This window comes from Camelina sativa, chromosome 9, assembly GCF_030686135.1.
Source record: "Camelina sativa cultivar CO46 ecotype springtype chromosome 9, ASM3068613v1".
Classification (NCBI taxonomy): Eukaryota; Viridiplantae; Streptophyta; class Magnoliopsida; order Brassicales; family Brassicaceae; genus Camelina; species Camelina sativa.
Window position 1 is genome coordinate 26,074,805 of NC_141888.1, and position 17,789 is coordinate 26,092,593.

General features: G+C 35.6%; 5 protein-coding genes across 6 annotated transcripts; 1 reads left to right on the forward strand and 4 right to left on the reverse strand.

Annotated features, from left to right (window-relative positions):
* Window positions 1-398: 398 nt before the first annotated feature.
* On the reverse strand, window positions 399-3,945 carry LOC104711421 (plastidial pyruvate kinase 4, chloroplastic). Its single transcript, XM_010428119.3, has 5 exons — window positions 3,816-3,945; window positions 3,351-3,416; window positions 2,674-3,101; window positions 967-2,571; window positions 399-877 (listed from the first exon to the last, which is right to left on the reverse strand). The coding sequence occupies exons 2-5, from the start codon at window positions 3,414-3,416 to the stop codon at window positions 745-747; spliced, it is 2,232 nt and encodes a 743-aa protein (XP_010426421.2). The 5' UTR covers window positions 3,816-3,945; the 3' UTR covers window positions 399-744.
* LOC104711424 (pentatricopeptide repeat-containing protein At3g49170, chloroplastic-like) lies at window positions 3,816-6,977 on the reverse strand. 2 transcript variants are annotated; one of them, XM_087463977.1, is made up of 3 exons: window positions 4,735-6,977; window positions 4,160-4,640; window positions 3,816-4,060 (listed from the first exon to the last, which is right to left on the reverse strand). In XM_087463977.1, the coding sequence occupies exons 1-3, from the start codon at window positions 6,803-6,805 to the stop codon at window positions 3,988-3,990; spliced, it is 2,625 nt and encodes an 874-aa protein (XP_087320103.1). In that variant the 5' UTR covers window positions 6,806-6,977; the 3' UTR covers window positions 3,816-3,987. The 2 variants fall into 2 exon arrangements, with proteins under 2 accessions (XP_087320103.1, XP_019084817.2); XM_019229272.2 differs by lacking the exon at window positions 3,816-4,060 and having other exon boundaries at window positions 4,085-4,640.
* Window positions 6,953-9,222, forward strand: LOC104711423 (protein ROOT INITIATION DEFECTIVE 3). The gene is made up of 8 exons (XM_010428123.3): window positions 6,953-7,225; window positions 7,314-7,427; window positions 7,511-7,644; window positions 7,737-7,884; window positions 8,049-8,236; window positions 8,408-8,535; window positions 8,624-8,862; window positions 8,953-9,222. The coding sequence occupies exons 1-8, from the start codon at window positions 7,019-7,021 to the stop codon at window positions 9,100-9,102; spliced, it is 1,308 nt and encodes a 435-aa protein (XP_010426425.1). The 5' UTR covers window positions 6,953-7,018; the 3' UTR covers window positions 9,103-9,222.
* LOC104711422 (wax ester synthase/diacylglycerol acyltransferase 4-like) lies at window positions 9,167-11,755 on the reverse strand. The gene is made up of 7 exons (XM_010428121.3): window positions 11,501-11,755; window positions 10,612-11,223; window positions 10,327-10,393; window positions 10,120-10,217; window positions 9,809-10,018; window positions 9,582-9,719; window positions 9,167-9,459 (listed from the first exon to the last, which is right to left on the reverse strand). The coding sequence occupies exons 1-7, from the start codon at window positions 11,705-11,707 to the stop codon at window positions 9,220-9,222; spliced, it is 1,572 nt and encodes a 523-aa protein (XP_010426423.1). The 5' UTR covers window positions 11,708-11,755; the 3' UTR covers window positions 9,167-9,219.
* A 1,341-nt stretch (window positions 11,756-13,096) lies between these two features.
* On the reverse strand, window positions 13,097-17,668 carry LOC104711425 (wax ester synthase/diacylglycerol acyltransferase 5-like). Its single transcript, XM_010428125.2, has 7 exons — window positions 17,264-17,668; window positions 14,553-15,170; window positions 14,341-14,407; window positions 14,143-14,261; window positions 13,847-14,056; window positions 13,516-13,653; window positions 13,097-13,431 (listed from the first exon to the last, which is right to left on the reverse strand). Exons 1-7 carry the CDS (start codon window positions 17,486-17,488, stop codon window positions 13,273-13,275), a joined length of 1,536 nt encoding a protein of 511 aa, XP_010426427.1. The 5' UTR covers window positions 17,489-17,668; the 3' UTR covers window positions 13,097-13,272.
* Between the last annotated feature and the right edge of the window lie 121 nt (window positions 17,669-17,789).

Sequence of the window (17,789 nt, forward strand, 5' to 3'; positions counted from 1 at the left end):
TATAGAGACTTTAGCCTCAGCTCTCCTTTTTCCTTTTTTTGAACCCTAAAAATCACCTGAACTATTTTCGCTAAAAAGGGTTTAATTAATTGTTTCCTTTTAAAAAAAATAAAAGTAAATTAGTAGGTTTTAGTGAAAACGTCCGTCACACTATGTTAACCAACACATATTCATAGCTGAATCATGAATTAAATACACATATGTTAACCAACTAAACCAAAAAGTAAACCGATCTGTACGTATCCAGCAAAAGTTCATCTCGATCGTCATGTTTAATTATGTAGCACTTGAGGAATCATAGTGTCTCCAAAACCTCAAATCCTATCTTCTGCAACTCGGCCCTGAAAAAAGTTGCTCTTCTCCCTTATTCTTGCTAACTTATTAATTAACAAGAACCGGACTCTTAACGCACAAATTTATATTGAATCCCTGTAAGTAGCTTAAAACTTACAAGTAAAAGAATTTAAAACAATCAACTATGCTATTGACTTGGGCCAATGATGATCAGATCATATTAGAGAGTTAACCAGTTAAAATCTGGTGTACGGAACATGGCCAAGATGCATAGATATATATGTACTAATAAGTATAGAGACATTGCAATGCATGCACCTGGCGAACCGGTCCAAATCCTTAGTTCGAAATTGTAACATCACCAGAAGACCTGCTATTGAACCATGATTTATCCGGACGCATCCAGTTCATGAACTTGCCAAGAAAACTACAAACTTTTCTTTCTAAAGACTAGTGAGAAGCAGAGCAATGGGGGTTTTCAGAGTCAGGTTTCTTATACATAAGCTTCGTGTGAAGAATAATATCCAACATAGATACAGCTTCAACCACATTCTTGCCTTTGTTCAACATCACGCAGCTCGCCCTGCAAAAAGTTTCAAAATCCAAAATTAGACATAAAGAAGAAACTCTAAGTCTTAACCAGAGGATCATGTTTGGTGCAAACTAATTTACCTTTTGGCATTTGCAGCATCTGTGATCTCAGCTCGAGTTGGAACACCGGATTTTACAAGTGATTCCAGTACCTGAGTTGCCATAATCACCGGTACACAAGCAGCTTTACAGATACCTATAATCTCCTCCTGTATATTAGCCAATCTCTCCCATCCACATTCCACTGCAAGATCACCTCGAGCTATCATAACTCCCAAAGGATTCGAACACTTCATTGCCTCTAACAGAATCAATGACAAATTCTTGAATCCACTCTCCGTTTCAATCTTTAGAACAATACCAAGATCATCTAGTTTCCTTTTCTTGAGTTCTTGCCTTAGAACGGTTATATCATGAACATCGCGTATGAAAGAAATGCCAACCATGTCAGCATGTGAAGCTACATAATCAAGATCTTTGATATCTTTTGATGTAAGGCCTTTGAAACGGATATCGCTCTGCGGAATGTTAATGGACTTCTCTGATCCTAGTTTTGTACCTTTCGGACCTGCATGAGTGATGGAGACAACTACCTCTGAAGGGCTTGTTCCTTTAATTACTCCCCATATTTTGCCATCATCAAAACCAATGGTTTCACCAGGCTTGACTGAATCAAACAAATAACCGGAAGGACAAGTTAAACTATAAGCTCCTGGAACAGTTACTGAAGGTTCATCGAGCGATCCTTCTCGGGTTATGACTAGTAAATCTCCCACTCTGAGCCTTACAAAAGATTCCTTGGAAGGAACATCTACTACTCGTCCAACTTTCTTTCCCTTGATGTATAACTCAGTTCCCGACTCAATGTAAGCAGTATCAAAACATTCAGCCACAAACCCTGTACTTGAGAAAACATGAAACTCTTTTGAGATTCTAAGTCTCCTCTTTCTCCCTCTAGCGTCACGTAGTCTTACAGAATCACCAATTTGGAGACCAGCAAGAAAATCTTGGTCCTGGACAGATATAGTAGCATCAGGAGAAAAATGAGCAGGAGGTTCTGTTCCTGTGAGAGAGAGCCATACCAGAGCAGGAGAAACAATATTTCCATAAGCATCTTTCTTTGGTGAAACTTTCATCACACAGGGACCAGGTTTTAAGGTACCAGTTCTCAGTTTTGGTCCAGCTAAATCCATATGAACTCGACATGGCATCTCTAGCATCTGAGAAGCTCTTCTAACTCTTTTGATGATTTCACCCCATATGCTCGGATCTCCATGTGCACAGTTTATACGTATAATGGAAGTGCCAGCTTTTACAATATCGGTTATAAATGTTTCACTCAAAGTTGCTTCTTCACCAACAGTTACCATGATATGAGTACTTCTTCCTTCACAAACTTTACCCAGTAATGACTCTTTGTATGATGATACCTTCCCTTTATCATTTTTCTTAGTAATTTTGCTCTTGGGATATGCTTTAGTCCAAGATTCTGTCACAGCGTTTTGATCATTGTACGAAGAGTTCATCAGCAGATTAATAGAAGCGTTAAGGCTGGCAAGAACATCCAGGTTGTTGTTGTCTAAACTTGACAGACCAAGAGAATTTAGATGGGTGTTGAGCTGCTCAATGTCCAGGGACCTCAAAGCCATATAATGAACTAAGTTTGTTGCACATTCCAGATATTTCCTGCAACAAATAGTATTAGGAAGTTAGGCGATAGCAAAGCCGAAGAATTAGTAATGCAGATGGATATGTAAATAATGGTTAACAATGTTTATAAATCTAGACCTGTCACATAAATGAAGTTGAGAAGCATTCCACTTCTCTGCTGCTAATAGATGTGACCGAAGAGCGTTCAGTTTATCGATAACACTAGCCACATCATCGTCTCCATTGCTTCCAGAGAGGCGTGCTTCTGACTCGAGATGAGAAAGCTCAACTTTAGACTCTGGAAAGTCAAAACTCCAGGTACATTCTGTAGAGGTATTATCACCAAAGGTAGCTTCCAATCTGCTGCAACTTCCAGCTTCGCCTTTCCCGCGCCTTAAGTCAAAAGCTAAGGTTCTCGGAACACGAAATTTCATCTGGTTAAGAGATAACGAACTAGTAGTAGTCCTATGCTGGTTGTTCATGAGAGACCTGCTGGAGAAGCAAAGGAACTTGCCTCGTAACAAGTAGGTTGAATCGATCCCCACCATATCGACTAATTGGATTACCTGAGAAACAAAACCCAAAACCCTCTATGAGAAGAAACAATAACGTAAGACTTGCTTCTTCATCTCTATATAAAACGTAGAAGCAAACAGAGAAATTGAAACCCTAAACAGTTTTTTCTATATATATCAATTAAATAGGAATATTAAACAAAAAGGAAACGTTCCTAATACGTATCAGAAAACAATTAACACAAGGTTCCAACAATAATGAAAAACTAGAGGAGACAAAAGACATATACATGGACTCACATTGTTGTTAGGTGTTGTGCAGGGATTTGTGAGTGAAGTAGCAGAACTCGTATACAACAAAGCCATCTGTTCTCATGAGTGAACATCCAAAAGCGTATAAGAAGAGATTGATCAATTTCGAATAATATTTGGTATTAAAAAAATCAAAAGCTACAATAGGTTGACACAAAATCAGACAAATATACTAGTGATTAAAATTAACCTAGGCATAACCACTGAGACAAGAAAACGAAAAAAAAACAAAAAAAAACACAAATCAAGTTCGTGAACAACAAAGCATACAAATATACAATACAACAAATCAAAATCCAGGAAACAAATCATGGATATGTGTTTATTCATAATCATATCTTTGCAAAATAAGTTGGAATTGAGACCATTTCTCAAAGGAAATATAATACAAAATCCACCGAAACTCTCATATCGAGAGGACAAGAAAGAACACGAGTGCAAGAAAAAAAATACCTTTTGTTATGGTAGAAGCGGTTCTTCAGATAATGTATTTGCTCACGTCTTGTGGGAGAAGAAGAAGAAGACAACTCAGAATTTTCAACTCAGAACAAGAATGATAAAGGAGAAAAAAAAAAAAAGTGTGGTTAAGGATAAAGAGGGAGTGTGGCGAGCGCGTGCCCCAGATTCATCTTCTGGAACCTAGTAACACGGACGGATGCTCAAAGGTCCATTCATAAACGATGTCGTTTTCGTTTAACCTATCCCCATTATTCAGACAAGAGTTTCAAAGCTATGTTTCGGTTTAACCAAACCAATAGTTATTTTCAAATTATGTTGTTGATAAATCTCAAACTTACCAATAATCATTACAAGAACATTTCCCACCTTTGAAATGATGAAAACGATTCAAATCTCTCAACACAATCTCTCTACCAGAGACTGTCGATATATATTTCATCGCGTTATGGCAATCTCCGCAGACCCGTAAGTTCTTGAACACCCTAACCGGTCTCGATTTCGCCGTGCTTATAAGCCCATATGCAACCGCAATTTTCTCGCTGTGGTGATACAGTAACTTCTCCTTCTTTGCGTTATTATCATCATCTTCCTCTAGCTTGTGAAGAACAAGATCCGTATCAGGGACATATCCGCAGCGTTTTATTTCTGTAATTAGACGGTCCAGTTCATCGTATATATGGTGAGCATTCGGGTGAGACGTATCGCCTACGTAGAACTTATGAACCTTATCTCCCACTTCTATCCAACTGCAACCTCCCTCTTTAACCAAGTTCCTCTCTTTCATCTTCTTCCTCATCTCCGTAGATTCTTCCCATTTCCCTACATCAAACCATTCAAGAAAGTTTCGCTTTCACACAAGTTTAATCGCTAGACGAAAGAGTTTTATCAGCGTTTGTTTGAATTATATAGATACCTGCACTAGCGTATATGTTTGAGAGCTGTATATAAGCTGCAGGTTCATTTGGGTCGAGTTCTAAGATCTTCCTCGCAGCCATCTTCCCAAGTTCTGTGTTACTGTGAACTCTACAAGCTCCAAGAAACGTACGCCATACTAAAACATCGGCTTGGAAGGGCATTGTGTTAATGAACTCAAATGCGTCTGTGAGAAGCCCGGCTCGACATAGAAGATCAACCATACAAGCATAGTGCTCCATCTTAGGTTTGATATTGTGGTCTTGATACATTGATTTGAAATGTCTCCATCCTTCAGAGACCAAACCAACATGACTACATGCGGATAAGATTGCAACGTAAGTGACCTCGTTTGGCTTCACCCCTTCTTCCGTCATTTGGTTGAATGTTTCCAGTACCCTTTCAGCGAATCCATGTTTAGCGAAACCTGTGATCATTGAAGTCCACGAGATGACGTTACGATCTTCCATTAGATTGAAGACTTGGGAAGCTGTGTCAATGCTTCCGCATTTGGAATACATAGATATCAAAGCGTTGCAGACGGGCTGATTGCACGCCAGGCCCAGTTTAAGCACCTGAGAATGGATTTGCTCGCCTTTTCTTATTGAACCAACACTTGCAACTCCACTCAACAAACTAGCAAATGTGAAAGCGCTAACACCTAATTCTCGCTCAGTGATCTCATTCAAAAGCTCAAAAGCTTGCTCAAAATCCAAGTTCCTGCAGGTCCCGTCAAGAAAAGTGTTATATGAGACCAAGTTCTTCTCAGATAGAGATTCAAAAGCTCTCCGAGCATCTTCCATCCTGTCAGACTTAACAAACATGCTAATAACCGAGTTTGCAACACTGCTATTCGAAGCAAGCCCTCTTTTGAAAGCATGACCAAGAACCTGTTTACCAACCCGTGGATCCAAAAGATTTCCACACGCCTTAAACGCGCTTGAGAAAGTGAAATGATTTGGCTCAACATGACCTTGTGTTATCATTTCACAAAAGAGATTAATAGCTTCTGTAGCAAGATTAGAGTTTTGCATATAACCTGTAATCAATGCCGTCCACGACATAACACTATGATCCTGCATTCTATCAAACACCTTCCTGCAGTCATCTACCGAGCTATCTACAGAACATTTCGCATACATATCAACTAAACTACACTCAACATCATCCGCAAGTCCTGATCTAATAGCCCAAGAATGCAACTGTTTCCCCAACGACAAATTCTCCAACTCAGCACACGCCGAAAACACAGAGCTTAGAGTGAACTTATCTGATTCAAATCCGCTTAAAACCATGTCCAAGAAAAACCTAACCGCTTCCCTAGGAAAACCCATCTGCATACACCTAGTAATCATCAAAGTCCAAGTAACAACATTTAGTTCAGACATTTTATCAAACACCTTATACGCATTCTCAAGATTATTCTCCCCTTTCACAAACATGTCAATCAAAGAACAACCAACACAAACATCGGATTCAAAATGCCCAGTCTTCATCAAAAACCCTAAAATCACTCTCCCAACTTCAACAAACTCCGAATTCGAACAAGCTCGTATCACCGCAGTATAACAGTAATCATTAGGCACCAAACCCAACTCCAAAAACTCAACAAAAAGGTTAATCGCATCTAACTCTCTACCGTTGTTACCGAAACAAGCCATCATCGCACTCCACGAAACAACATCTCGCTTACTAAATCTCCCCATAGTCACAAACACATCCTCGGCTTTCGCCGAATCTCCAGATTTCGAATACAGGCTGATCAACGAATTGTATAGAACCGAGTCAGGCTCGATTTCAAACTCCATCATCCGAGCGTGGACGAGCTTCCCGAGGCGAAAATCGCGTGCCCGGATACAAGATTTGAGGAGTGACGAGAAAGTGACTGAGTCGATGGGACGAATCCCGTCACGAGCCATGAGATCAAGAGCTGAAACCGCTCCACGAAGATCTCCGGCATTGAGATGACGGAGGATCAAACGGTCGGCGAGGTTAATCCGATTTGAAACGGACGGCTGAGATTTAACCGGAAGTTTGGCGGGAGATGGTAACGAAAAGCTTATCATCGCCATTGTTCTCTCCAATCTAACCGATCCGTTACTGTATCAAATAAAATGTTAATTATCCAAGATTTACAAATATAACCCCATAACTTTATTGTAATTGTAAATATGATACAAAACTATTAATTTATTCAACTACATACAGATTTTCATAAACCCTAATTTATAGATATCACAAAAACCTCAAGACTTTGGAATCAGTTTCCTCTTTTTTTCTGAGCTATGGAGATTAGTGTAATCGCTTCATCGTCGGTCGATAGTGAAATTGGAAGCTGGGATCTCAAAACCGGGAACAAACTGCTTCAATTCAAGCCGTGTGCTTCTCCGGCGCATGGTCTCACCGCCGTCGGCGAGAAATTCCTCGCCGCCTCTCAGCTCCGTAAAGAATCTGCTTCTTCTGGCTCGATTTTTTACTGGTCTTGGAATAAGGTTTCTTCAGCCACTCTCACTTATCAATCACTGTTCTATTTTTGTTCTCTTTGAGATTGAAAGTTTAAAACTTTGTTTGATTTTGTAGCCTCAAGTTGAAGTGAAGAGCTTCCCAGTTGAATCAATAAAGGCACTTACAGCAAACAATGAAGGAACTTACTTAGTTGGTGGTGGAACCTCTGGAGATATTTATCTTTGGGAGGTAAAAGGTTTCACAAACTTTCTTGTGGTTTAAGCTTAATATGAGTTCAATGTCTAAATTTGTTTCAAATTTGGTGAAATTAGGTTGCCACTGGGAAGTTGCTTAAGAAGTGGCATGGTCATTATCGTGCAGTAACATGCATGGTGTTCTCTGGAGATGATTCTTTGTTAGTTTCAGGATCTCAAGATGGAACTGTTAGAGTTTGGTCTCTTATAAGGTTAAAAAAAAAACTTTGTGTATTCTCTCATGCTTGGTTTTGCAAGGCATTGCCTTTTTATACTTATTTCTTTGCTCTTTGTGGTTAGTTAGGCTATTTGATGATTTCCAGAGGCAGCATGGGAACACTCTTTATGAACACAATTTTAATGAGCATACAATGTCTGTAACTGACATTGTCATAGACTATGGAGGCTCCAATGCTATGATAATTTCTTCTTCAGAAGATCGGACTTGCAAGGTACTTATTTGGATTACTAATCTTATGCATTTGTCAACTGCATTGAAGTTTAGCTCGTGTAAATACTTAGCGTTAGAAGGTAGACAAACCTATGTTGTTGCAGATTATAGAACCCTGATATAGCTTTTTCTTTCATGACATTGGTTGGATTTCTAAACCCATAGGTTTGGAGTCTGTCAAAAGGGGAATTGTTGAAAAATATCATTTTTCCATCAGCCATCAATTCAGTCGCATTGGACCCTTGCGGGTCTGTGTTCTATGCTGGTGCCAAAGACAGCAAAATCTATATCGGTGCCATTAATGCCACAAGTGAATATGGGACTCAAGTTCTTGGTTCAGTATCCGAACAGAGGTACTTCCAGTTCATTATTATACAATCGTAGTCAACAATCCTAATCACATTATATTACAATCGTAGTCAACAAATTAACAGTATTTAGTTTATTTAATTCTATTTGTCTACTATGGCTGTTTGATGGTCTAATTAAAATTTCTATTGATCAATAATTTTTTCTCTGAACAGCAAAGCTGTTACTTGCTTAGCTTATTGCGCAGACGGGAACCTTTTAATATCTGGATCAGAAAGTGGTGTGGTTTGTGTTTGGGATCCCAAATCACGTCGCCCTGTTCGTACTTTCAACCTTGGAAAAAGTATGTTTGTTTAGCATTTTCTTCATTCTGTGTTTTACTTCTACATTCAATTAACCCTTTCTTGCTTTCCAAACTTTTATTCTTACAGATCCTGTGAACAATATTCAAGTTGTTAGAAAAACGATTGTTGCTAACTCCAACAAAGCACAATCTTCCTGGAAAAGACGTGGGTCTTTGATGCCACCGCCTCTGGAAAAATATGAAAGATCAGGAGAAGATGCTATGGATGGTATCGTTACCATTGATCCGCCACCATATTCTGATGTTCCTGCTTATTCTTCTTATCTCAGTGCTGACCTTATCGACGAGCAAGTTAAAGAACTTCAGGTTTGTGTGTAACTCTGTTTTCTTGGTAAACAGGTCTATTTGTTTCCTTGGTAAAATGACCCACAATTTTCTCGGGTTGTGTTGTTTCAGCAACAAGGCTCTGCAGCAACGGAGATCGAATTGGAAAGACTGAAACTTGAATACAAAAGATCTTTGCAGATGAACGATCAATGGCAGAAGAATTACGAGAATTTGCTTCAGGTGGTTATGGAAGAAGAACAAATCGGTGGTTCCAATTGAAAGCTTTTATTGTTGTTTCTACTACACATTTTTGGTATTACGTTGAGAGATTTACATTGTCGAATGGCATATGAACGCGTCACTAAAGATTATTTCATGAAGAACCCAAATTTAGCATTATAGCATTTTGTAAATTATACCAGCCATTTTGTAAAGTAGCCAAGCTACTCTATTGCTGAGAAGTCTCAGATAATCCCACAAACGGGGAGACCCTCTTTTGTGGACAGCGGCTTTAATGCTTCGGAGAGATTCCTCCCAGTCGTCACAGAGCTGATGAGGATCACTTATAACTGTTGGATCTACGAGTAGTGTAATTGTCATCTTATTCATATAGCTTTGACAATGTATCGTCAACGCCTAGAAAAAATTCAAATAAAACCTGTTAGAATAATCTTGACCCTAGGTAGATATGATACAACTCAAGGAGACAAAATTGAACAAAACAAAGAATAATATAAGTAGTGTATATATTAACTTACATGGGGATGACCATAAGCACTTGAGGCTATGTAAGTGATGGGATGTCCATAAAAGCTAACTTCTTCAACGGGACCAACCATGTTCGAAAACGTCATCGTTGTGTTTGACATCAATCTGTTAATTATAGTAGCCGCCACCTGAAAATTAATCAATAATAACCATAACCAAACTAGTGTCAACTAACTAAACAAAATTTCGTATTGCTTTTAATTTTAATGAAAATGACCTCAATTCCAAGAGATTTGACAATGATTCTACAAAAGACGTATGTTAGCATTGCCCCAAACGAGTTTTTCTTCCGGTTGATGGTCTTGTGGGCTGTTTTGAGATGTTCAAGCGGGTCATTGCGTAATGCGATAGAAAACGGAAAGACTACGTAGCCAAACCGATTTCCCCACCAACATTTAGACCCTTTCTCCATCATATCGGCTAGATCCTGTTTTAAATCGAGAAGTTTCAATTCAAATTCACCGATGATCAAGTACATTAACTTTGCAAGCAAAACAGTAAGTGAGCTAATTAATTATATGAATTTACCTGGATTCCAGTTGTGGGTCTTAAATTCACAAGCAAAGCTGATCTTAACCTTATTCTTTTGAGAAGATTCTTTGGCTTCCGTTTAGTTTCTTTTTCTCCTATCAGTTTTATATATCATGAGATCATTGAGTTGTATACGTTGATAATTAATATGCAATACTCATTAAACATATATAAGAACATATGAGAATCTATAAGTTTAACTACCGTATCTTCTCTCCAGGTATCGCGAGAGACTAGCTTGGGTTACTCCAAGTACAACATCGTTGACTGTCTATCAAATCAAAAATTAATTTATAAGATACTCATAACGCTTTTTGGTTTAACTATTTAGTTTTAAGGACATTCGATATAGGCTTTCAAAATCAAAACTATAGTTTTTTTTTATATACAAACTAAAAGAATTTTATGCATGGTAATGAATTAATGATAGTATATAAAAAAAAAAAAAACAATTCATATGTAAACTAAGATTCTAAGGAGAAATCTTACCATATCCATGGCGTTTTTAATTAGCTTTATATCGTCGAGGCTTACGGTACGATGAACCAAACGCAGCTGTTTACTCTTGCTTGACCTGAAGTCACCCTTGATGGGTGTCTCCGTGTCCTTAACGAACAACATCGTTAAAAGAATGTCCAAAGAATCACAAAACGTGTTTAAACCCAAGATAACCGCCATCCAAAGTAGCTTAACCAGCCATAACAACCGGGAATCACCTCTTGAACCGGTTGTTAACAGGGATGACCCTGATGACGACGACCGTTTCTGGTACGGTAGACTCGGAAGCTCATCGGGATTTGATGTTTTACGCATACAAGCGAGGACGAGAGACATCATTGACATGCCATCGCCAACCGAGTGATGGACCTTGAACACGGCGACGTTTTCAGCGTCTGAGGTTTTCAAGTCAAGTATGTGAACCTCCCATAACGGCTTCGAGGTGTCCAAGGGGATCTTCATGAGGTCAGAAACGTAATCTTCGAGAAATGCGTCTGTGTTCTCTATGTTTTGTGGTTTGATTTCGGGTACGATGACGTGATCCTCCACGACCACGTTTGTCCGAACCCATCTTTGGTTTTGTCCATTGTCACCATCGCTCACCTTTCAAGTAATTAAGTATAATTTGATTGTTAAGAATCTTAAGATATATATAAGAGACATTGTAGTTGCACAAAATTCATAATAAAAACAAGAGACATTGTCTAGTATATTATATCATACATAAATTTTATAAAATAACAGAATTATAAGTTAAGTACCTAATTTATCTCATCATAAAATACCTAATGTAATTATATTCGATCGTGTGTCTGTTCTTAAATTAACTTAATACTGTAATAGATTTGTATGTAATCAAGTATATTGTGTGTCGACTTACCAATTTACTTGAGAAACGTGGATGCCTGATAAAAGTTTGCTGAAACCCTCTGATAATGACATCTGGATCGATCTTACTCTTACTACCAATCACCGATATAATGTTGCAGTTAAACTCCGGCGCGTGAAACAGACGCGCCGCCGGGCTAAGTGGTTGCTCATCTTCCTTCTCGTCCTCTAATATGTTTCCTGGTGTCTTAATCTCCATAATTTTCTGTTGGGCTTTTTTTTTTCACTCTCTACACTTGTTTCCATGTCTCAACCTTTTTATAGCCCCCTCCATGCTTGTACGGTGCTATTACTTACGTAGTTACGTGTATCAGTGTATAATATGGAAAATTTGAACTTACTCTATATTGCTTTATAGTATTAAAAACTACGTTATTGTTTACTTCTTAGTCACGTTAAAATTAAATTAACAAATATATTGGGTGTATGTTATACAAAAATAGACCCAAGAAGATATTTGCATATAATTGTGCTTATGTGATTTTTGTTTTAGATTTTAGTGCTGAGACCTGAGAGTTTTGTGTTTTTTAAAAGACTTTTTTTTTGTTTAAGAAAAATACTAATTCGAATAGTTGCCAAAAATATACATGCCTAAAGAAGTTATACACACACATTTGTTGTCACAAATGATAAAATATACATGCTTAAAGGTGATATACACCTTTAACTTAGTTTCTTAAACTTAGCTTTCAAATCACAACATGTACATTGCATAAGTATTTCTACTTTGATCGAAAAGTCAAATATGAAACATGTGACATGTGTATTTGATCGAAAAGAAACATGTGATAAATGGGGATAACTAAGTAATCCTTTACACAAGAAACAACAGCTATTTCTGGTTGTTCTCGTTAATTCTTCATATTTTTGTCTGTGGCTTGTTTTGATATAAGATCTTCAAATTCAAGCATGGCAATGCTACACTTTATTTTCATAGAATTCTGTTTTATATGGAATTGTTAACACTCATAATTATTTCTATCAGACATAATCTGGGAGAACAAATAATTCCTCATTTATAGAGAGATTTCAATAGTGTACAAGACTTCTCCACATCTTGAATTAAAGTTCTTACATTTTATTTTTCTTGGATAAAGGTACTTTTGGATAATGCTATTTGTACAAACTACTTTTTAAATCCAAATAATAACCAAAATATATGTACAGTCAAAGATGGTTGATAGTTTATGTTTTGTGCTTTTAAGGCTTGTTTTGTTCTTACTTTCTTGCATAATCACAGCATTTTAGATTATTTTAGGTTGTACTTGTATCAAATTGTTGTTTCTTAGGTTCTTCGAGAAGGATCATCAAGAAAGGAGTGTTTTAGGTCCATCTTTTGAATTCTTATTTTCAGCTTTGTTGTGATCTTGAATCTTGTTAGTCTTTTGCTTTATTTTACCTTGATTTGTCTTGTTTCGTTAGTCAAGTTTAAAAATCAAAAACCTTATTATTAAGCTTAGATTAAGTGAATGTGTACATTCCTAATGTGTTAGTCTGTGCTCCTTGAGGTTCAATACATTAAGCACTAGATCGATAAGATCAAAGGTGCTGCAAGACTTTATTGAGTAACACCACATCAATGAGAATGAAAATAGAAGATGAAAACAATTTAAGAAATATATCAAGCCATCAAGGTATCAATTTAATCAAAGTTATACATATTGGTAAATGCCCTTTAACTTCATTTTTTATAGTTTTTTTTTTGTCTTATTTCATATTTTAAGATTTGATCTTTTCTATAAACCAAACACACAATAGCTCAATTTACTGAGTAAACCCTCTTTTTTGGACAGCAGTTTTGATACTTCTTAGAGATTCCTCCAAATCGTCACATAGTCTATGTGGATCACTGATAACCGTTGGATCGACTGTTAAAGACATCGTCATCTTGTTCATATAACTTTGAAAATGCATCGTCAACGCCTAATATAGACCAATGAAATCGTAAAATCTTGAAAAAAAAACGGAAATAAAAGGAAAACAAAATCAGATAAATTAAAATCTTACATGTGGATGACCATAAGCACTTGGGGCAATGTACGTGACGGTATTTCCATAGAGGCTAACTTCTTCAATAGGTCCGACCAAATTTGAAAACGCCATCGTTGTGTTTGACAATGTTCTTATTGTCATTTGAGCTGCCCTCTGCATTCATTTAAATTCATAAGATTGGGTTATACAATAAATGAACAGTTTGGTAATTTCTAGTTTGATGGAATTAATTTTGTTCAGTGATTATTGGATTTTTATTTTGTGAGATTAAATGAAACTTAAAGTATATGACTATGGTTCATCTTTGACCTTAATATGAAGGAGTAATATATCTAATAAGACTGACCTGAACTCCTAACAATTTGATAAGTAGATTCCCAACGGCGAATGTAAGAACAGCTTCGAACGAGTTCTTTTTCTGGTCGATGATCGACTTGACTCCTACGAGATGTTCCAACGGATCATCACATAATGCAATGGAGAATGGAAAGAATATGTAGCCGATCCAGTTTCCCCATCTACACTTAGATCCTTTAGCCATCATATCAGCTAGATCCTGTTTTTAATCAAAAATAAAAGAGGTAAATGAAGTTTTTACAATCAATATATATCTAAACTTGTATTTAAATAAGATTAATTTGCCTGGATTCCAGTAGTCGGTCTTATGTTTACAAGCAGGACTGCCCTTAGCCTTATTTTCTTAGGCATATTACTTGAATTCTTTTTAGATTCTTCTTGTTCCCCTGCTTTCGTCTTCTCTCCTAATATTTTTTAAAAATATACATATATATATATATTTAATTTTCATGTTTTAGTAACAGAAAAATCATAGATATTTACCGTATCTTCTGTTCAAATACTTCGAGAGACCAGCCTGAGATACTCCAAGTACTACATCATTGACAGTCTACAAACCGGAAAATCAATGGAGTATTTTCATATATGTCACATCTTTCAAATTATAACTATAAAATTTACATTTCATATAGAACGTATGGAGAAAGTTTACAATCAATATAATTACTAAGTTAAAATGTATGGAGAAAGTTTACCATATTCATTGCGTTCTTGATTAGCTTTATGTCGTCAAGACTTACGGTACGATGAACCAGACGCATCTGTTTGCTCTTACTTAACCGGAAATTGCCTTTTATCGGTGTTTCAGTGTCCTTAAGGAACAATGTCGTAGCAATAAACTCCAAAGCATCACAAACTGTATTCCAAACCAACACAACCGCCGACCATAGTACCATAACTGGCCAAAATAACCGGGAATAACATCTTGAACTAGTTTTTAACGGAGATGATCCAGAAGACAGCCGGTTGTGGTACGGTAGACTCGGGAGCTCATTGGGGTCCGATGTTTTACGTGTACACGCGAGTACTAGAGACATCATAGACATACCGTCCCCTACCGAGTGATGGATCTTAAAAACGACAACGTTTTCAGCGTCAGAAGTTTTCAAGTCGAGTAAATGAACTTCCCATAATGGCTTGGAGGTGTCTAAATGGATCGTAGTGAGGTCGGAGAGGTAGCTCTCGAGAAAAGCGTCTGCGTTCGCGTTCTCTATGTTTTGCGTTTCGATTTTGGGAATGATGACGTGATCCTCGACCACAACGTTGGTCCGAACCCATTTTTGTTCCTCTCTATTGTTGTTCCAAGAGTTCACCTTCAATAAGATTGATTTAAATAAATACTTTTAAATCTTAATGTATTAAAACTATTAAACTAAAAGCAGGAGTATTGAAAAATTGATTAAATCCTACTATATTAATCGAGAAGTACAAGTATGAAACTAATATTATAAAGTGTAAAAGATACATTGTTATGCCATTGTTCTTAAGGCAAATGTTTAATTTTTCAATAAGGGTAAAAATATAATTTTAATATTAAACTAATAAAATCTTTTAAATAATTATTAATTTCCGGAAAAAAAAATTATATCTCTAAATAATTATGGACAAAATTACTAATTAATTTTTAAAAATTGTAAACTAATCAGAATTTTAAAAAGCAAGATTTTACATCTAAGTATCCAAATTATTAACTATATTTGGAAGATTTTGTTAAGATTTTAAATTATGATTTTCATATCATCTTTCTTTTATTTCATTGTTACAAATCATTTTGAATTATCATATAATACATATGATAAATAAATATGTAAATTTTTTCCTACATATGTTATGATTTAAATTTTAAAAAATGAAGATGTATTACTCAATCTACAAAAAAAATAACATGTGTTTAAATGTTCTACATCGGCAGGTTGGTAAAACTAAATTTTTGTTGTTGATAAATTAATAAAATTTATTTGCTCACAGTTAGAATATAATAATTAATACTTTTAAATATTTCACAAAATAATGATACAAATACAACAAACAATATGAAATGGTAATATACATCAACAAATTAAAATACTATAATATTTTAAAATAATTAGTATCTAAAAAGATATATGTAGATTTACCAAACAATTGCAATATTAAAAGTAAATAATGTCTCAAACAAAATAAATTTTTAAAAATATAACAAAAAAAAATTATTATCATATTATAATTTTTGGAGAAAATGTTGATCTGTGTTTTATAGCAAGGGCTCCTAGTGTAAAATTATGACAACTGAATTTTCATTAAATAATAAATCAAGATGATCAAAAAAAATTATGACAACTTTGTAACATAAATGTTGTAACTTATATAAATATACATATTTCAAGATAATTCCTAAAACTATACCTTATGGTTTAATAAATTGTTAGTAATTAATTAATTGAATCTTCTGCTAGATGTTTCTAGTAAAAAAATTATGGTCCTGTTTGGGAGAGAATCGCTGCGACTGCTTCCAGCGATCAGAAAAAGCTTTACTTTTCTTCTAACTTCTCTTTCAAATCTTTTTAATTTCTATCGCTGCTAACTCCAAATTAAAGATTTCAGAATCGCTGCGACAAACAACGATAGAAACCCAAGCTTTAATTTGAAAAGCAACTGTCGCTAGTTTTTAAAAATTAAATTGCCATTATCAGCTACTTGCAGATCTGTAAGTTTTTTTGCAGAACGAGAACCTGCCATTTTCGAGATTTGCAGAACTTTTCAAAATTTAGAATGCTACCCTTTAAAAAATCATAATTGCAAAACTTTACATGTAAAAAAAAAAAAAAAAGATTGCAAAACTGTCGCTTCAATGAGTCGCGCAACAGTTAAAAGAACAGGCTCTATATTATCACAGAAAGGGAAAATATACTCCCTATTTAAAATATATTTTTCAAATTTTTTTTTGTTCCACAAATACCATAACTAAGTTTCTTTTTTCAAAATTACCACTAATATATATATTATTATTGAAAATACCAAAAATCTAAAATTAAATCTTAAACCCTAAATCCAAAAAACTAAACAAAAATCCAAACTTTTAAATTATAAAACTTTAAATTATTTTTAAAGTTTGTGGTATTTTTGGACTAAAAAGCTTGTAGTGATATTGGATGGAATTTTTGGAAAACACATAATTTAATGGTCTTTTAAGATATTTATCATCTATATAAACAATTTCACTGCTTTACCCCAATGTTACCTTATCCATATAACCAAACATATTTATGTGTTTTTTATATCACGGCAATCTATTTATGATCGTTTGTTTTTTTTGAAAGCGCATCAAAATATTGACATGGCATCAGAAACGTGGACAGTATCTATTTGTGATCATAATTAGACGCTACAATGGCGTATACATAGTAAAAATATGTGTGGCACTCACCAATTTGCTGGAGAAACGAGGATGCCTAATCAAAGTTTGCTTCATTCCTTCGATAATCACATCTGGCTCGATCTTTTTCTTTAAACCAATCACCGATATGATGTAACAATTAAACTCTCTCGCGTGAAACAGGCGCGCCGTCGGGCTAAGCGGTTGCTCCTCCTCCTTCTCTTCTTCATTTTCCACTGTTGTCTCCGACATGTGCTGTCGCGTCTTAATCTCCATAATTTTAGTTTTCGATCTTTGTTTTTCTTTCTCTCTAACTCATATTCTTTATAGTCTCGAAATCGTGCTGTGCCAATATATCTTTGTATAACCGTTTGGAAACTTTCAAATTCTTTTTTTTTTTTTGGTGGAAAGAAACTTTCAAATTTGATTATTCTTTTTCATTACTTCTATATTATTAATTTGTGAAGATTATAACTTAATGTTCAGGTATATGCATCGTCAAAATAATGCTAACTACAGTTAATGTATGCGTAAGGTCTTGACTCTTGATCCATGTGACTTTATCTTGAGTTGACTT